At 45.0% G+C, this 20,170-nt stretch overlaps 1 protein-coding gene across 1 annotated transcript; it reads left to right on the top strand.

Moving 5' to 3' along the window:
• The first annotated feature begins 846 nt into the window (after positions 1 to 846).
• Positions 847 to 18,348, top strand: mylipa (myosin regulatory light chain interacting protein a). Its single transcript, XM_053447165.1, has 7 exons — positions 847 to 1,124; positions 2,954 to 3,144; positions 12,106 to 12,291; positions 13,759 to 13,956; positions 14,062 to 14,226; positions 15,050 to 15,473; positions 16,689 to 18,348. The coding sequence occupies exons 1-7, from the start codon at positions 1,038 to 1,040 to the stop codon at positions 16,881 to 16,883; spliced, it is 1,446 nt and encodes a 481-aa protein (XP_053303140.1). The 5' UTR covers positions 847 to 1,037; the 3' UTR covers positions 16,884 to 18,348.
• Positions 18,349 to 20,170: the final 1,822 nt, after the last annotated feature.

The following is a 20,170-nucleotide window of genomic DNA, read 5'->3' as shown; positions in this document are numbered from 1 at the left end:
CATATATATAGATAGATAAAAAGACAGACAGATAGATAGATAGATATACAGACAGACAGATATACAGATAGACATATAGACAGACAGATATACAGACAGACATATAGACAGATAGATAGATAGATAGATAGATAGATAGATAGATAGATAGATATACAGACAGACAGATATAAAGACAGACATATAGACAGACAGATATACAGACAGACATAATGATAGATAGATAGATAGATACACAGACCAGGGCCGGGTCTAGACAGGCATGTATGAGGGGGCAGCCACAAATCTTGAGGGGGCATAGACATGAACAGGAAGTGTGAAGTTAGTAGTGGGTCAACAGAATCCAGTCATAAAGTTATTTTAAAAGGTGTTTACAGCTCAATGGCACAAAGAGTTGTATCAGGTGGAACTTGTCCTCTGCAGCATCACAGGTAAGACGTGGGTCTGCAGGTGGGAACAACAACGTGGCTGCCGACATGAAACATTCATACGAGCTCCGGACAGAAGCTGCAGAGTCGCGGGGCGGAACGTGTTCCCGCTCCCGCTCCTATTTCTGGAAGAAGTCATCCATTATTCACACACAGCGAGGAGACGCCATTAAACTCACCCTGAGGTTCTGCTGGAGGCTCCCCCGCCATGTCTGAGCAGGTAAGGAGAGGAGGAGGACCGGTGCACCGCAAGGGGGCGATGTGGACTCACTCACTCTTGCCCCCCACCCACACCACGAGCTGCGAGCGGAGAACATTTAAACGCGACTTCTCATTGGCTCGCACGCAGCAGCGATTCCATCAAACCGGCGCCGATTGGTCCGCTGGGGAGTGGGCGGCGCCGAGCGAGGCATTTCATTGATATAGGCTACAGCTGGTGGCCGCAGCTTCGCCACACGGAGGGAAAGGGTGAGAAAGTGACGAGGGATTCATGAAGGGGCTTTTTAGTTTTGTTTTAAGTGAAGAAGGTTCGAGAATTGTGGGACTGTTTGAGAAGGGTGGCTCACACACCCAGCCAGCGACAGAGGACACGCGGGACGGGGAAATAAGATGCTCTGCCACGTTACTCGTCCGGATTCGGTGGTGATGGAAGTGGAAGTTGATGGCAAGGCGAACGGTGAAGACTGTCTGAATAAGGTGAGCGAAACCTGTCATGTGTATTCACGTGTTATCACGTTGTCAGGGGCTGTTTGTTTTACTCAACTTAAAATATTCAATAGCCCTCAACTTTATCTTGTTTGTTTGTTTGTTTGTGTTTTATCACAGTAAGTAAACACGAGGAGTCGGAAGCGGCTAGCGTTTGAAGTTGTTGCCTTTATTGCTGTTTTACACAATAATCAATGTGAAGTTCGTCTTTGAGCAGAAACATCCACACATGCTTGTTGCACATGGAAACAAAATGTTCTTTCTCACGATGAGCAGAAAAAACTCATGCATCTGCAGGGAAACCTTTAGAACTGCATGCTCCCCCCACCCACCCTCCAAAAAAAGACATGATATTTATGCAGGAAAAGTTTTGATGATAAAGTGACATCTACTTGCACAGCTCACTCAGAGGCTGGCGGCGTTGTTAAGGTTACTAGAGTTCATTCTTCTGCAGGCTCGCATCCTCCTCCACTCACTGAACCTCCCCCTCTCACACTCTGTTATCTCCCCTTCTAACTATGTTCATGCATTATGTTGCATAAAAGTTTCTCCCCCCCCCCCCCCCCACCCACCCTGCTTTCGTCTGCTGCCTTCAGTTGTTTATTCCAACCCCTAATAATACAGTGCAGAGCTATTTCGTATGCATGCCATATTCCCAACTTGCCTTGGGTATGAATGAGCTCTATCCCAGCCCCCGGGCTCCCTGCAGACGCTCACCAGCAGTTATGTAATGGCCTCTGCTGGGTGAGGGGGGGCGTGGGATTGTAGGTTTGATGAGCCCCCTTATTTATTCATTTAACCCCAGGAGATCATCCTCCAACAAGTTCACTTGCACCCTATCATTAGCCGAGGAATATGCTTTTATCTGTGTGTGTGTCGGGGGGGGGGGGGCCGCATCAAATCCACAGGAGCAAAGCGGTGAAAGCACTTCTCTCCTCTGAGAAACACACGAGTGCTGTTCAGGAATTCTTGTTGATATCTCACTGCCATTCCGGTGACTGTGGACTATTTCAGTCAAGGACGTGATAGTTGAGGCTCCCATACATTAGGATTTAGCTGGAGAAGGGTCGAAAAGTTATTTGGGAGGTAATTAAAAAGTTTGTAGGAGCCTCAACCGGTGTGTGGACATTTCTTGTTCTTAACTCTTAAATCTCAAAGCTCTACCCGTTGTTCTGTGTCGCTTCGAGGCTGCCAACTGTTTCAGGAGCTGCAAAACTCTCTAAATGATCCGATATGTCTCCGTTCACTCGTCTCCACGCTGTTGGGTTCAGAGTTCTTAAAGAGATTTGGTAGCCGGTGGAGTGTAGCGACATCTGCCTTGTGATTTATTTAATGGAAAGCAGCGACCATGAATGTCGTTGGAGCTGATCTCCATTTATTCTGACAAACCAAATGGTGTTCTCCAGTAAAATTATAACCCTCTCCCATGGAGTAAAACAATAGTACGGCCACATGACATGAAAACACTAAACATACCTGATGAACCAAGCAAAAAAGGAATTCTGCGGTGGGTTAGAATATGATACTACAACTTTCAACTAATGAGTAAAAGTTAAAAACGCAATAACAGAGAAGCTAACTTAAAACCGACTGGAGTCCAATGATAGAAATGGGAAGGGTTGAAGTGGGAGACACAAAAGTGGACGTAGTGGTTTAGGTCTTTCCCAAATGTTCCACCTTGGCAATGCAGGTTTGTGTAGTTATAGAAATGAAACGATTTTGAATGCACGTTGGATTCTGTGACACACAACACTTCTGTTTCATTGGCACACTTTGTCTAAAATCCAACTTTGTGACCCCCTTCTCTCGTCTCCCCCCAGGTTTGCAGAATGTTGGGCATAATTGAAGTGGACTACTTTGGGCTGCAGTTCACCGGCAGCAAAGGCGAGAACCTGTGGCTGAATCTGAGGAACCGCATATGCCAGCAGATGGATAACGTGACGCCGTGTCGACTGAGGCTGCGGGTCAAATTCTTCGTGGAGCCCCATCTCATTCTGCAGGAACAGACGAGGTTTGTTTACCACCTCACACGCTGCACGGCCATTGTGTGTGAGCAGCATGTAAACTGTCACATTAGTTGCGACGGCTTGACACAACATTCATGTATTTCCCCTTCAAGGAAATAGAACAAATTAGCAAATACAGTTGTGTTTAATCGCTTCCTCTTATTGAAACATACACAGCAGCTCCCCACAGATCCGCCTGTCACCTCTTAAATTAAATGTGGTCTATTGTTTTATTTCCTTGTGACCTCACATTACACGCAATGAGGAACACATGCTAGCGAAACAAAGCCATCGTTAGTCAGCTCGCGGAGCATAATCTGATCACTTGTTTCCAGTACAGTGGAACGCCCTGCAGTAACCTCTTCGCTGAGCCCTGCCGGGGTTACTACAGGTCATTTGAAGCTGCACCAGACAGGAAATGTGATCCAGCAGCTCTGGGACTGTGCTGCTCCGAGGCTAACCCCCCGGGGACCCTCTGTGTGACAGCCAGGGACCTCTGCCTCTGCCCCCATTCAACTCTGGATAACTTCTGTCGTGCTCCTTTTTGTCGCGTCGATTGTTTTGTGGCCATTTTTGTCCCAACAAAAGCACAGCCCACGGTGTGACATTAGTGCAGATGCTGTTTGGAAACTGTGCCACAGGCTCGGTGCAGGGTGTTGTCACGGTTTTTGTTTTCACAGGAGTATGTCACCATCACGAGTTACTGCTCCAGCTGGTTTTCATAATCATTGTTGTGATCGTTTCTGGAAGTATCAGGAAATGAATTTGCAGCTGAAATATGTTGGCTGTATTTCTCTTAGCTTTTAGACTCTGCATAACAAGTAACATCTTGTAGGCGCATCTCCCCTCTCTGTGCCGTATCGACTCAAGCACAAAGCTCGTAGTCAGAACAACAAGAGATCCAGACTCTGTATCCCCCAGCCCCACTTTTCTCTTAAGTTATAAGTAGATGGTGCACTTGCTGCCCTCAGAGCCTGTGCATATAAAAAGAAGAAACTTGTGAGTCTGGTGTGATCCTGCAGATCTTGTTTTCCCTCCAGGCAGTGTCATAAGTGTTTGCTGCTGCAGGATTGCTTCTGGAGCGCAGGCACAGCGGAGGGGGAAATCTTTTGGTGTCTTTTTAAGCTTGGCCACGCTGCTCTCGCCCTCTGTCTCTCTCACTCACACACACACACAGCATGCTTCGAGTGCTGTTCATTAAACTGACATGTATCTGCCCTGGCCAGGATTCTGTCTGGCATTCCAGCCGGCTCTCTTGTCTTCTCCCGAGTTCACCCACTGCCCACCACCATCAGCTCTTTGTCCCTCCCTCTCTTAGCTGGAAAGATATCAACCTCGCTCCATCTTGCAAAGAAAGACAATTTGTTTATCTCTGTTAGATACAAACTGTCCCGGCCTGAAGCTTCCTCCTTGTGCCCCCATCTCACTCTCCACCTCTTCATACACGGGCCCATATTTGGCAGCCCTTTTGAAGAAGAAGAAAGTGAGCGGCGGAGGGGGAGGATACTTGGATGCCTGTGCGCTGACCTCCACTAGATTAGCAGGGGTTATCAACAGATGGCTGGTGTCGGGCGGGGGAAAAAAGGTGAGATAAAGATGTGAGGTGGCAGCCAGGGCTACGTGGAGTCGCTGCGAATAGATCCTCACGCATGGCACTTATTTATTAGTTGTCTGCTCATTTTGGCAGCTTTCATGAGATGTGATTTTTAATTAAAGTGGTGGGGCAGAAAACCCACTGGGGTTCAGGGTTTAGAAATGAGGGAAAGATATTAACTGTGGACAGCAAGCGGCACACGTATAGTGGAGAGTATACTGCCTTTACAAGGGTCATGAATATACATGTATATGATATTTCTTTGAATTACTCGTGTCTATTTAATGTTATGCATCAATTATCCTCATGTTTTTAAATCAAATCGGTGTTTTGAGGATCTGCAAGGGTCCTTTCCCCCCTTAATTCTTGTGTTCTCACCTTTGACCTACTTAAGGCGTGAACACAAGTTGCTCCGACTGCAGGCATGTTCCCAGGCAGGCAGTTCTCCTCACCACCTACACACGCAGAAAACCTTACCTTTTTGCAAATTTCTGTTTTCATAGCAGACGTGTTATATTTACAGTGGAAAGCAAAGTTAAAGATAATCTTAGTCGGTAAACATGTTTAAGAGTCATTGAAACCTAAGTTCACACACTCGACAAAACAGTGCAGCATGTTTCTGCAGCTCAGTAATTACTAAGCGTGTCAGTGCTGGAGTAGAGGTTCTTAGCAATGTATAGGGCAATGCAAAGGAGCCTATATGGTGCAACAACTCTCTGCTGAGATGAGGGGTGGGCCCCATCTACACCCTCCTTATAGGGTTTATTACATAACCTGCACTGGACTGAGCGCGAACAGAGCTGCTTATGTAAGCGGCTGTGAACTGCGCTGCCACGTAAAGCCCTGCAGTTCACTTGAGTGTCGTTGCTCACATACAGCTGACTGTTTGAACACATTGTGTTAATTAGTTCTCTTGTTTAGTAGGGACGACTTTTGCTATATATGGAAAGCATCCTATCTAGACTCAAAGTCACATTTTCATAGTATTTGAAACAGCAGAGTGGCACAGACTGCTGATATCACAGAGTCTGGTTGGATTGTCTTCAATCTTTAATATGTTACCTATAAAGTATTTGGTAAGATTATTTTATGGTACACAACCAAAGTGCAGTTCATATCTGATTTTAAGATATGGCTCCTTTCTTTTGTACTTTCATTCACTTCTAACCCTAACCCTCTGTTTGAACTTTTTCACTTCTGGGCTTCTGTTCAAACCTTCCAGAAGTTTGAGAGTTTTTCCCTGCAAGTTGCTTCTAAAACATTAGGGATGTTTTTTGTTTTATAAAACATCTGATTTGCAATCACCTGTATTTCCAAGATGTAGCCGCTGAGTTGTTGTTACAGGAAACATTTTTTTTTTATTGGTTAAGGGTGACTGATCCGAGGGCTTCAACAACATCTTATCGGCACCATTTAACACCACTTGCTATGGGGGTTGTTTCTGGTTTAAATGTGAATGTTTCCCCTTCATTAGCCCTCGTATTTAGTATTCTGATCAGGCAAACTTTGGATACCCTCGGAGGGCACAACTTGAAGCACAGGCTTTATCAGAGGTCCCAATTGTTAACCTGTTTACCCCTCATTGGGGCTTAGCTTATCTTTAACTTGCAGCCAAACCAAACAAGTTCAATCATTACTTCTTTTAATTGTTGCATCTCAGCAAGAGTTTATCAAAAATGTATATTGCAGGCTAACTTGTTTTCTTTCCACATGAAGGTTTTCTTTCCACATGAAGATTGCATTAACTAATACTGTTTACTGAAGTAAAATATAATGTCATTAGAAAAAATTCAAATTTAAAGACCCAGCGATCACATGTGAGTCTTTTTCACTACGCAGGCCAAAGACATGCTTGTTGTGGGGGGATGGAGACTAACCCATTTTCCTATCTTTGTGTTGGCCTTGTGACCTACTATTGATCTGTGCAGGGGTTTTCCTTGCCTTTCCCTCAGTGCTTGTTGGGATAGGTTCCAACACTATGTAGAGTTTGTTACACAGACAAACTGAGAAACGTTTTAATAGTAGACTTTTGCATGGACGTACCACCAAGTTTGCATGAAGGGTGATTCATTTTACTGCACAAGCACAACAATTCCTGTGCATCACAACTGGGCAATGCACAAAAGAAGCTTAAAACCTGAAATAGTTGTAACTTGCATTAGTTAGCCCAGGAAAACCGTGACGAGAGAATATTCTCTGGCACAAAATGCAGACACGACATTCAACCGAATATTTGGCTAAATCAAAGCAAAGTTTACACACGACACATTTGCATTCTCCACCATCTCTAATTAGCCTCCACATTAGTTTCTTTCTTCCGTCATTTGTTCTGAACCCGAGTAACCGGGGCCTGCTTTGACTTCTCTGAAGACATATTAATAGCCTTTTCCCAAGAATAGCCGAATTGTTGAACTTAGGGACAGATGCTGGTTTTTAATCACCAGTTTACCATCCAGTACAAAGCCAATGCCAGTTACCAGAGGCAATCATCATACAAACGGCTTCTTTGTTTTATAGCTGTATACTTCTCAGGCCTTGTATGTTATCTTTAGTGCTTAGAATTACCATTTTACAACTTTCTGCTGAATAACACAATTAAAGCTTCGGCAAGTATTTCAGTCTCTTCACTTTCCTGTCAGGCCACACCTACTCAAAGAAGACGTTCAGCAGGGTTTACTATAGTTCATTGACCGCTAGTAACCTCACAGCACACAGCCCTTGGCAGTTTGTCATTTGACTGGCTTACAAATCCCATTGTGCAGAGCACCGCCGATGAGGTCTGAAATGTGACTGTTGATTGGCTGGATGAGCTGCAGTCTCCAGGCAGAGGTTTTAGGTTTCACTTTGCGGGGACTTTTTGTTCTGGTGTGCAGTGAGCCAGCTGACTTACTGCCGTGGGTATACACACCGGCGTTGAGAGAAAACGATAGACAGAGTTTGGTTTTACAGACGGGCAGAAAGTTTAGTTGACTTACACAAAGGTTTTCTTTCCTCCGGCGACATTGTTTATTAAAAAACTGTGCAAATCTGTTCCAATCTGAGTCTGTGTCAAATGCACAAACTCGGCCATTTGGGATATTTTGGTGTTTTGAGTTTCACGGTTCAATGACTGTAAAGAAGAAATGATCGTCATCCCCTTTAACTCAGCTCTGCAGCCACTGACCTATTGTCAGATATTCTTTCTCAGTCTTCAGGCCCGCTTTAATTGAATTATTTCAGCCAGGCAATCAAGTATTCAAAGTTTGCTGCAGCTCTCCACATGGTCCCCCAACACTCTCCCCCTCCTCAGCCACTGTATTGAATAGCGTCTATATCTCCCATGCTCTGCTGGCATCCGCAGCAGTATTATGTCTGTAAATGAGTCAGCCTTTGATTTCCATGCAGGACAAAGCGGTGATGACAATGACAGACAATGTGAAAGTGGGACATGAGACTTTGGTCTGAGCCGAGACTTCCTGACATTCAGTCTGTGTGTCTGGTGTGTTAGCGAGGGCCAGGCTCGAGGAGAACAACACAATGCTCTGATGACTGCACTGTTTTCTTTTCACAGATGACCCCGTAGTGATGCATGTCACATTCTGCACATGTCGGACTCGTAACGTATGTCAGCCCCTTGAAACAGTGAATCGTCACTCCAGAGAGCAAATGCCCGAACAGTCCCCGTTAGAAACTAATCAATCAGGATCCAGATTTTTATTTGGATCTCTACTAAATTGCACCCATTCGTAAATAGTGGTTCTGTTAAGAGGCCTGATTATCCTAAACTGAACTGGTTCCTCCTGAGGTCATGCCCCATCTAAAAGTTTCATATAGATTTGTTAAGCTGTTTTGCGTAATTACGATAGCTAGTTGAATAACTAGCGCAGACTATAACAACATCCTCGTCAAAAATAACAACGCACAGCGGGGGGGGGGGGGGGGGTCTAGTAGCTGCTATTAGCCCCATTTATATATAGATACCGCTCTGCTGCAACATCAAAGCTTAGGCAGTCAATAGAATAACAATAGAATGAGAGAAGATAAAAACAAAGTCATAGAATAGTAAGAGCAAGCAAGTAAACTTAGTAGGAGTCCATCCTTTGGCAAACAAACAGATTAAACAGGATAAAAGCAAGTAAATAAGATTTAGGCATGGACAGTTCAAAGCGGCCTCGGTCTAGTTTTAAAAGTCTCAATAGAGGTCGAACACTTAATAGAAAGAGACATTTGTTATGGTTTGTGGTTGACTTGTGTGGTTTTGGTTGGAATTGTAGTGATTAAAACCTTTGGACCGTCGCTAGCATGCACAAAGACAAACTGTGTATGAGGGGGGGAGGGAAATAAAACTGATGACTTAATTACGTAAGAATAACAAACCAAACTGAGGAGGAACCTGCGACACAGAAAAGGTGTCACTTTTACTCCACTACGGATCTGTATTCATCTAGAAGCGGAAACTGATTAGACACTTTGAATTTTGAATGACAAAATTCCATGTTCACAAGGTGTTACACAGAGAAGCAGATCAAAGGAGCAACCGTCCCGCCTTGAACAGGCTGTGGAAAGGAGGCTAATGAGTGAGATCTGTCACAGCACGAGGCCGAGTTAAGTCCTGCTCTTCTGTCGAGCCTGGTCCCTTTCGCGTGAGTCACAGTGAATTACACTCTGCATCATCTGCCCGTTTGTTTGAGCACAGGAGTCATGTGTTCATTCTTTTCTCTCCTGGCTTGTCACCTTGGTTACGGCCCTGTGAAAACCTGAGTGGTTTACAAAAGACCTTTTTTTTAACACATCCTGTCACTTCTGGATGAGGCTCTTAGGAAAGTCGTTTTTTCGATATTTGGCCTCAGAGACCTGTGTTCGTGGACACTTGTTTCTCTGATGTCCCGAGCGTGGGGTCAGCGCTCGACAGGTGCTGAGGCTGCTAAACGCCACCTGAGCAGATGATCCTCGGACAGCTGTCTGAGAAGCTCTCTGCTTAATGTAGAGGAGAAGCAAGTGGAGATAGAAGGAGATTGTTTTAGATTAACCTGCAAAGCCGTGTATGTAACAGCGTGAGTTTTAATTGCAGTTGTTTAGCAGAAATGGTAGAATAATGCTGTTTGCTTCTGGGTCTGAACTCGTGGTAGTTGTTATGTTTTCCTCGTGTCAGGTGCATATCTGCTGCCTCTCCTACGCCCTTAGCTATCAGTGTACTAGAGTTACCTCTAGACAAGTCTGTTAACCCGTGTTACCGTTCCGTAGGTAATAGATGTTTACCTAACGGAAGGAATTCTGGAAAACACTTACACCTGTTTATACACGCATGTGTGAACCCATAACACTGGGTCATGCAGGATTAGGGTGTCTCGCTCCCCAGACCCAGTGGCGAAAAGTTACTTATCTAATCCTCGTGGTCACAGCTGACTGGTGGAGTGAATCAACAGCGCCACACTGACAGGCCTTGAAACATTTAAAGAGATTTAATGCCTTGCTCAGTGGCCCAGTGACCGATCTTAACCTCTTATCAATCCCCTGTCTGAACTAGAGTAACCTCCGCTGCTTGTCCTATAGTGACTCCCACTCGGCGCCCTGTAACAGACTCCCAGTCCAGCTGGCTCTATTGTTTTCATCAGGCAGGTAGCTAACTGGCAGCGCTCCGTCACATGACGCCTGCTGGGCCTGACACAATAGAGGGCATTGTTTGTGTGTGTGAGTGTGTTGAGGGGAATGGGATGTTTAACACCAAATCAAAGCGCTGTTTGTTATGCCTGAGGCTCGTCAGCCATGGAGCTCCGTTGTTATGGTCTGGCTTGATCAGGGGTGGTGTAAACCGACTTTGTTTGTGTGCCTCACAGCTGCCTGCGCCTCGGTTGTTGCTCCATGGAAGCAAAGTGAATGTGCGAGTTGGACGAGGCGTGTCCGTGTTGTTGTTGCACACCGAAGCGGATTACACTACACACGTGCGTTCTCGGCCGCCAGGGGAACTCAGCTCCCTCCAGAGTCTGGAGCGGCAGGATGTGTGCTACGTCCACTCAATGTTATTTTTCAAACAAATATCCTAAAGTTGCAATGTGACCTAATTTGCACAAATGTCTCTTTTTGCATCGTGTCTCAGAGAACAGGAGCCCAATGGGGATTTTTGTGTTGAAACGTTTCAGACAGTTTGCTTCGGTCTCTGGTTGGTTCAAATAGTCACAGCAAAACCTGTCAGCACAGGATGCTGAGGTCAGAGTGATGAATTCTTGTGAATAGATGATTTCACAATGAGTACAGATGCAGTGCATACAATGTGTGATCGGGGGGGGGGGGGGGGGGGGTATTTATGTCACTGAGTCCCACTGGTTATTGGGAGAACCGACAGAGAATGGAATTGAATGATGTCATGGTTTTAAAATGACAGATCTCTTTTCACCATCGACGCCAGCAGGGAGAAAGCTGCCGGGCAGGTTTGTGGTCACAGCAGCTGGTCTCCTTCAGCAGGTTGGTGCTTGTTCAATCTCCTTAGGTTACTGTGTCACAGGTCAGGTGTCCAGGTTACTAGAGTTCAACGCTCCTCATGATGCAAGGAGTCAGCCAGGGTGTTTCTCCTTTTGACGTTTCGTCTCCTGCTGCTTGGCGGAAAGAATTCCTCACATCTCCTGGTCAAAACAATGGAAAGGCCCCGATGTGCCGTGGCTCGTGTTTTTTGAGAATTTAGATGTTTTTCTTGGCCACGCCAGAACTCACTGTTCCGATTTTGAATCCTTCAGCCCAAGTAACAACAAAAGCTGTTTTTGACCACTGTTAATCTTTGAACTATCACTTCATACACCTACATTATTTTGAACAAGGAGATTTTCCCTGGGTCTGGTGAAATAAGATTATTCGTAACTTGGTTTGCCTTTAAATAGGAATTGTATCTCAACATTACACTGTGGTGACTCAGCAGATACTGTACAGGCTCAGTTGTTGATCAGGTTAATTATCTCTACAGCAGAAAAATTGTGAGTTAGTCTTGTATCGTCTTTCCCTTTCTTAACTTCCACTTTCAGATTCTATAGTGAATTCACTCTTACATAGGAAGCGGTTATTGTGTGTTTTGAGGAAGAGTTTAAAGAATCGAAAGTAGAGCCACTGTGACAACTGAACAAATATCGCAGTTGCCCTTTTCCTCCTGCAACACACACACACACACACACACACAGACACCCTCACACACACACACACCTGCTGTCTTTGGTGAAATTCTACCCCTGTATTGACCACCTGCTGGAGTGTTTGCCCCCAGACCTCATGACTCCTCAACCATTACACATGAAACACTGGTTGGAGGAAAAACACGTTTGTGTTTTTTGTAGTTTAGTTAAATCCTAATATACCACGATCATTAAGTGTAAATTTAGATCCTTATGTTGTTGTTTCTCTCCACCAGACACGTTTTCTTCATGCACGTGAAGGAGGACCTGCATAACGGTCACCTACGAATGGGCTCGGAACAAGCGGAGGAGCTGAGCGCGCTCCTGGCACAGGCGGAGTTCGGCGACTACAACCAAAACACGGCGCAGTACTGCTACTCGAAGCTGTGTGGAGAGGAGCCCAGCACGGCCACCATCAACAGGTACAAAGCCCCTTTCCCACCGGTCAGAACCCCTCCACACTCTGGATCTTCTTCTTCTGTCCTCATCTGACTGCAATACAAACATCACAGTGACCTGACAGCATCACTATTGATGTTATTTGGGTTAATTCACACAAGTAGACCGGATGTAGAAAAGGATTTTAATGGCTCATATGGGAGCACGTGTTCTGGCCAATCATTGGAACCTGACCTTTTCACTGTCGGCTCCCCGGATGCTCTGCCCCCTCACTCTCTCTGAGCGGCGCAGGAGTCCGCTCCATAAAGACGTGATGAAAAGGAAATAATGGATCATAGCAATGAGCCATGAATGGTTTAAAGTGTCAGCTGGTGATCAAGATAAGGACATTTTCAGAAGAAGTATTGAAAAGGCACCTGATTTGAACTGACAGTCTTTCGTCATGTCTGCTTTGTAAGCCAGAGAAACCCTCATATCTGAGGTGACAGATTTTAGATAAGACTGTATTTGTGTGTGAGTCCTGTTTGTCAGCTAATGCACACACACACAAACACTAGCCAAACGGAGGAGTTGAAAGGAGATCAGATAAGCACTTGTTTGCAAAATTCCTCTGACAAAAAGCCCCGACTGTACATTTTACATGTTTTCTCAGCAAGCAGAAAGTGGGTGGCAAAATTTCCCTCATGTTGGTTTTTAGATCTTGCAACAGGGATGGGATTTCAGCGTAAACGAGAATGAAACACCACAGTCCCCTTAAGTTCCAACAACCTGCAACTCATTGCACACACTCATAGATATCAGTCCCCTTAGAATGCCCTTTTCCATCAAATCGATGAATTAATCCAGCTTCAAATCTCGGATCCGCCCCTTTGTCCGGATCCGCCCCTGGATTCCACCGGGTTCTTCCTCAGACTTTGCCACCTCCCTCCACATCCCTCTCCGCAGCAGCGCCTCTCCTGCCTCCAAGTGTCTGGGCCTTTATCCAGGAACATCCGCAGCGTTTCCATTTGAAGTGCCTTCTGGAACCACTGGCGCTGTTCCTCAAATGTTCCGCTTCTTAAATTATACATTATCAATCCCCATCTGCCCATCACGCTACATTACACTTCATCCATATGCTGTATTGAGACAGCCGGCACAGCCAGTCACTGCTGCACCTCCACTTAACCCCAGCTTGTTATGTATGCAGGGGAATGTTATGAATTCCCCAAGTAGCTAAATTCTATAACTTTCGTAGAATCTTGTTTCAGCTGTGGATCAATACGGTGTATTCATGTGCTGTTATCCATTTCCCACCAATGTCAGTTAAAAGCATTGATCTCATGTTTACCAGTGTCACATCACACTCGCTGCCTGCAGGCGTGTTCAACCTTGACTTCAAAAACACACCCGTCTTACATTTATCCTGCTTTTATAACCCACCTGTTGCAGTCTATGTTCCTTTTATATAATCATACTTAACAGGATGGTCTCTCCTCCCCCTGCTGCAGTGTCGTATCCAGACATAAAGCCCTGGAAGGTTCGAGTCCGGGCTCGGTGGAGTATCAGGCTCTGCAGCTGGTCTCCTCTCTGGAGCATTACGGCGTGGAGTGGCACTGGGCTCGGGACGCGCACGGTCAGCGGATGGCCATCGGAGTCGGCCCTGAGGGAATCGCCATCTGCAAGGAGGACTTCAGTTTAGTCAACAGGTTCGAACCTCCGGCTTGTCGTCCTGTTTTAAAGTGATGGATTTTATGTTGTTTAATTTTTGTCTTACTCAATCCTCTCTCTTTGTGCTTCTTCTTTTTTTTTAGAGTCAGCTATCCCATCATTCAGATCGCCACCCAGTCGGGGAAGAGTGTGTTTCTGACGGTCACCAAGGACACAAACGACAGCGTGGTGCTTCTGTTCAAGCTCATCAGTAACCGAGCAGCCAGCGGTCTGTACCGGGCCATCACAGAGACACACGCCTTCTACAGGTGACGTTTGGCATTTGACCCCAGATCAGTGACTCTCATACTCTCTGATGCATCATGTCTTTGCCCTCCAATAAATCAACACTGCCTTTGAGATTAGACAGTTGGAGTCAGTTGACTTAAGCTCACCTCATGAGGTGAGCAAAGATGATAAAATTAAATTTGAATGTCCCAGCCACAGTTTGTAATAAGAATGGAAGCAGTTTATTGCCGTCTGTTCTCGTAGATAACGAGATGTGGGGGAAAACCTGACCTTATGCAGCTGAGCTGGGCCACTAACTGGTCCCCTGTCCTCTTTTTATGGTTCACATTCATGCAAAGTGGGACACATGAAACATGCCCTTGACCTGATGGAAGTGTGGCTCGCACATGACAATCTTTACTGAAAAGGAACAGGAACGCGTTTTCCTTTCCATAGTGTGTTTGCGAGCGCTTGTGTCCAATTTGCATTGAGCAGGGACAATTCAAATGGCTGAGCTCAGTCAAAAGGTACAAAGGACGGCCGTGTGCTTTGGTTCCAGGGAGGGGCTTCAGCTCAGTTTTAATTTTTTGCAGGCATGTCTTCAGCTGCTTTCTCAGAAACAAGTGTCCAGTGTTTCTCTTACTGTCGTGAACGTGGCAACAGCACAAACATGAGGTGTCATCTCTATAAACAGTGCGAAGGGGATGTTAAATAAAGGCAGACACACACTGCAGTGAGTGAGGAAGTGATATACGAGAGATCCATTAGTGAAGGAAGAATCGGGACAAATGCTGCAGATTCAAGGTCAAGTTATCACGTCTGAACTCGTTTTTTTAACAGATGAATTATTGTTTTCTTCTCCAGGTGTGACACGGTAACAAACGCAGTCATGATGCAGTACAGCAGAGACTTCAAGGGCCACCTGGCCTCACTCTTCCTCAACGAAAACATCAACCTGGGCAAGAAATACGTGTTCGACATCCGCCGCACCTCCAAGGAAGTGTACGACCACGCCCGCCGCACGCTCTACAACTCGGGCGTCTCGGACCTGGTGTCCCGCTCCGGCAGCGGCGAGCGTTCGTCCCCCCCGAGCTCCCCGAGCAGGGACGACCAGCAGGACGAGGGGCTGGACTGTGGCAGCTGCCAGCAGAGCCGAGCGCTGCAGGAGAGGCTGCAGAAGCTCCGGGAGGCTCTGCTGTGCATGCTGTGCTGCGAGGAGGAGATCGACGCGGCGTTCTGCCCCTGCGGCCACATGGTGTGCTGCCAGACGTGTGCAAATCAGCTTCAGGTGAGGCTACAGACTTCTCCGTGCACTTGAGGATAAATACTGACGTCAACACTACCCACTTATATAATCAGCCAATCAGGTTTTTTTGGGGGGTTTGGTTCTTGACTTAAGACACTCGGCATGATTTGTCTTTAATTACAGCCTGTCATCCTTTTATTACCTTTAAGCAACATCCAAAGCTTTGCCTACACTCTGCTGACCTGGTTGTCCCCTCACTTAATCAGCTAAATGTTGCCTACCTCTTTGTGGAAGCAGATTGTGCCTGAGTGCGTCTTTATGTGGGGATTATAGCAGCCGAGCAAATCTCTCCTAACTCAACAAGGAAACCTGACCCCAGCTTACAGACGTGCGAATGAGTCAGTAGAAGCTCGGCACAAGAAAATGACAATCTCATTAGAACAAGTGTTCCTGATTTAACTCACCGTGCTCTTTTATAATAACAGAATTATTTGTTTAATAGCCTGAGAGATCTTATAATTTGCCTGAATGAGTCGACTTGAGTCTGAAGATCAACTGATTGTGGTCACTCGCTGGTTTTACATTTTGTCTTGTGTGTGTGATAAATTCTTATTTTACGAGTTCATAAGAAGATTCAATGCAAAATGTCCTGGATAAGCATATTATTATTTATTGCCAAAGGCTAATGGGCCCCTAAAGGATATTAATTCATTAGCACTTAAAATCTGTCTCGAAGCACAAGTGATCACTTGTATCAGATCCAACCAAGCATGTGAACACACAGTTTTCTCAAGCTGAACTAATATTCAGATGCAAAATACTAAAGGTTTCTTCAAGTTGTTAAAAAGTCTTCAATTGAATCTGAATCTTAAATTCTTCCAATATGTTAAAATATTTCATACTAACCTAACACTTAAAACGTTGACGCAGGTCATAATTATGTTAATGTCCATTAACGCCATCTCATCGCTCGTTAAATTATATTTATGAACTAAACTATGATAGATTCTACTAACATCTTGGTCAGAATTTATAGCAGCCCACTCAGCTAGACTCTGAGAAAGATGATGGCCTGGTGTTTCCAGGGTTATTCTCCCCTAGCAGCTTCACATTATCTTTAATTAAAGCAAAGTAATCATGGGACTCGCATGTTCCCTCACGTCTGTCGTACTTGACATGCGTCCTAAATTGCATCCGTTATGGCTTTAAAGTCCCTGTAGTACACTGTGATCCTAACCCCTCTCTCTCCTCCCTCAGCTGTGTCCCGTGTGTCGGTGCGACGTGGAGCACGTGCAGCACGTCTACCTGCCCACCTGCACCAGCCTGCTCAGCCTGACGCTGACCGACAACCACCAGCACCACAGCAGCGTCCCAGCACCCATCCGCAGGGAGCCGGCGTCCCCCCACACCTGCACCCCCACAGAGTACGAACATAAGATCTACCACACATGAAGACGACTCCGCCTAGGAACACACCAAACTGCAGACCTGCCAGATTCTGGTTTCACAAGGGAGGACCCGTTTTCTGATCCTTCAGCGTTTCCTGCCAGCAACTATCACACAGAGAGATTCTGAGCATAATCAAAGATCAACCACTCCTTCAGCTTGTGTGTGTGTGTGAGTGTGTGTGTGTGTGTGACTGAGTGCTTCATTATTATTTTTCCATTTGCGCTCTGGACAACTTTGTTTAGTTGTTTCTTAACATCTTTGCCGTTTGTTGTGTATGATTCTGTCCAAATCCTTTGTTGATTTCAAACATCATCCCTCGGCACAGTATGATTGTGGATTAGATTCGTATTGTCCGTGTTTGTTGAATTGTTGCATCAGTTGATCTGATCCAGAAAGAAACATTCGTATGTTTGTGAATTATGCTTTAGATTTTTTTATTATTCGGTCCATATCAGGCTCCTAGCCCCCGAACCCGAACCATACGCTGAACTTCTGTGTTTTACGCCAGCGAAACTGTCCACAATAGCTGAGTCATTATTTATTTTTTCATTTTAAAGCTTTTTCCGTTTTAAACTGTTTGCGAACTGAATTTTATGGTCTAACGGAGTGAGATGAGTTTTATTTTTCTGAGATTTCATCTGTTTTTCATGTCCAATGTTCGTCCGAAGCCAATGAGGATGGATATGGAGGCGAAGCGGCGTCGCTCTGGATGGAGCACTGTGTACTATAATGTGTGATGGGACCACCGTTGCCTTGTTTGGGCGTCTTGTTATTTGAGCCCAATCAGAGCTGTATCTCGCTAACACTCCATCACCTCGAAACGGGTCTTGGTGATTTACTGCCACTTTTGTCCAAAACGAGCCTGGTTTCATAGATTCCTGCTCCTTTTACACGTCTCTGTAGAAATTAGGCAATTTTTTTTTGTTATTTATGAACAAAACCATCCAGAGCAGCTGCTTCCTCTGAAATCCTGATATTCTTTACTTCTCTGGGTTTACTAGCGAGTTCTTTTTGATATTTTTTTAAAGGGTACTAGGAGATCTGCCTGTGCAATACTTGCTTTCCTTTTTGAAAAGCTTATTACGTTATATTTAATTTCAAATACTATATATTTAAAAGGAAGAAAAAAAAACCAACATTGTCACTTTACCAAGGAAGTTTTCTGTTTTGTCTGTAGGGGATTTGGCCTTAAAGTAGCAGCATCACTGTTTATTATGAACTTTCCACAGACTTGCTTTTTTTTCTGGTAAGAAAAAGGAAAACTTAAAACGCTGACTTGATTAAGCTCAGTCACTGCAGGGGAAGGACTTTTATTTTCACGTTGTACAAGTAGCAATTTGTTTCTGTTTTCTGAAGCAAAAGCCGCGATATGCTCTGTAAGATAACTCTTAGATTAAATCTTTTTATATATATATATATTCTGCTTTAACAAAAGAGAAAGTATTAATAAAGTTGTTTTTTAAAAACATACGCTGATTGTGAAACTTATTTTGTGCTTTTAAATGAACTTGTGCAGAAGCTGTAAAATCAATGTGTGTTGGATTGAACTTGGGTTTAAAGGTGCACGGAGGATTTTAATGGGCACGAGTCAGTAGTACATCTCTAACAATGTTAACGAAAGAGAAAGATGGACTGGGACCACATCCTTCCACCAAATTTCGTAATAATCCCTCCAGCAGTTTTTGCGTAATCCTGCTAAGAAACAATAATACAAACGTAACCTTCTTGGGGTTAGTAACGAGTTTTTAGCTGTAACCAAACCAAAAGAATTTAGGAACCACTGCACCACGTTGATCAGCCACTTCCTCTTATGTATCATTCATGAGAACAGGCCTTTGCTCCGTAGGGTTGATTCACCTTTTTTACTGGGAAGTTTTTCACAATTAAACTACATGGAAGTCCTTTTTTTTATCATGATCTGATCAGTCATGACATCCGGTGAATCAGTTTGCCTCTTGATAAAACCCGGTCTCAGATGTCCAGAGTATGACGGTGAGGAGAGGATCTGAAAACACCCGCAGGCGTGTGAGGCTGTGTCAGGTGGATACCTGCCCTGACATCGCTCCCCTGGTTTCCACAGCACCCCGGGTGGATGCAACACTAAAAGGTCAACGTGTCCCTTGCTGTCATCGGGCTGGGAGAGGCTGCGGAAAGTCTCACCGTCTGTGGTTCGGACCGACTCTGCCTGTTGATGAGAAATGACAAGCTCCGCTGGACTGTGATTTTAAAGTCTGGAAATAGATGAGAGAACAGCAGCTCCTTATTAATCTGACTCTGAACCCCCCCTGTCTCTCTGTGACCTTCTCCCTTTCCTCTTTCCTTCTCTTATCTGTCTTTTCTCTCTCTCTCTCAGGGTTCGGTGCCATTAAACAAACTCCAAGGACGATGTTGACAGGGAGAGGATGGGGGGGGGGACATATGAAGAAGGCTGCCATTAGCAGTCAGGCATGCAAAACTCAATAAGCAGCATCGGATCAAATCTGGCTGTGAAGTTATACTTTATCCTCATGATACGAGGATGTGGAATGAAAGAAATCGGGCTTCACAACAGTGACAGGATGAAGTGTTGACCTCTGCACAGGCGAAGCATTAAAAACAGGAAAAGTCACATCAGGAGAAAAAGTTGACACACTTCCAGTATTATGATATATTACTAGAAAAATCCCGAAAAAGGGCTGTAAGCACATAAGCTCTTTGAAATGTGAAAATTCTGAGAACAGTTGCTTTTGTGTCACTAATCCTAAATGTGTCTAATACAACTACACACAGCTACGTTAATCCCGTGTTGAGAAATGACCAACAGACTGTGGATGGTTGAAGTGAGCAGAGGGAGACATCAGAGGACAAATAGAAAAACGAGAACTGAGGAGGTTGAGGTTAGTTAAGGTTTTACTTGTTAAACTACTCCATATGACTAATACCAGGTCCTTCCATGAAGTTTCGAGGAAAGCTGATTCAACAGTTTTTGCGTAATCTTGCTCACAAGCAAACACGTCACCTCCTCTGTGAAGGTAATGCATAGATACTGAGGATGGGGGAGGGTAATTACAATTACAGTTTTATGGTGAGTTGTGACTGTGTGAAGATCAGGTGATAGACAGACGACCGGCCTACACACAAATGTGCTTTTTAACCTCTACGGCAGATAAACCATAGTTGGAGCCTTGTAGTATTCAGCATTGTAGAAGCAAGACTGTGTTTATGGTTCTAATGTGACCCAGCCTTTCAGCAAACGTTCCAAAAATGACATGTTTACATGACAGGGATGGAGGTGGTGAATAGTTTCTAAT

Source organism: Pleuronectes platessa, chromosome 18 (assembly GCF_947347685.1).
Source record: "Pleuronectes platessa chromosome 18, fPlePla1.1, whole genome shotgun sequence".
Classification (NCBI taxonomy): domain Eukaryota; kingdom Metazoa; phylum Chordata; class Actinopteri; order Pleuronectiformes; family Pleuronectidae; genus Pleuronectes; species Pleuronectes platessa.
Note: the sequence above shows the minus strand (reverse complement) of the source record. Positions and strands in the feature narration are given on the sequence as shown.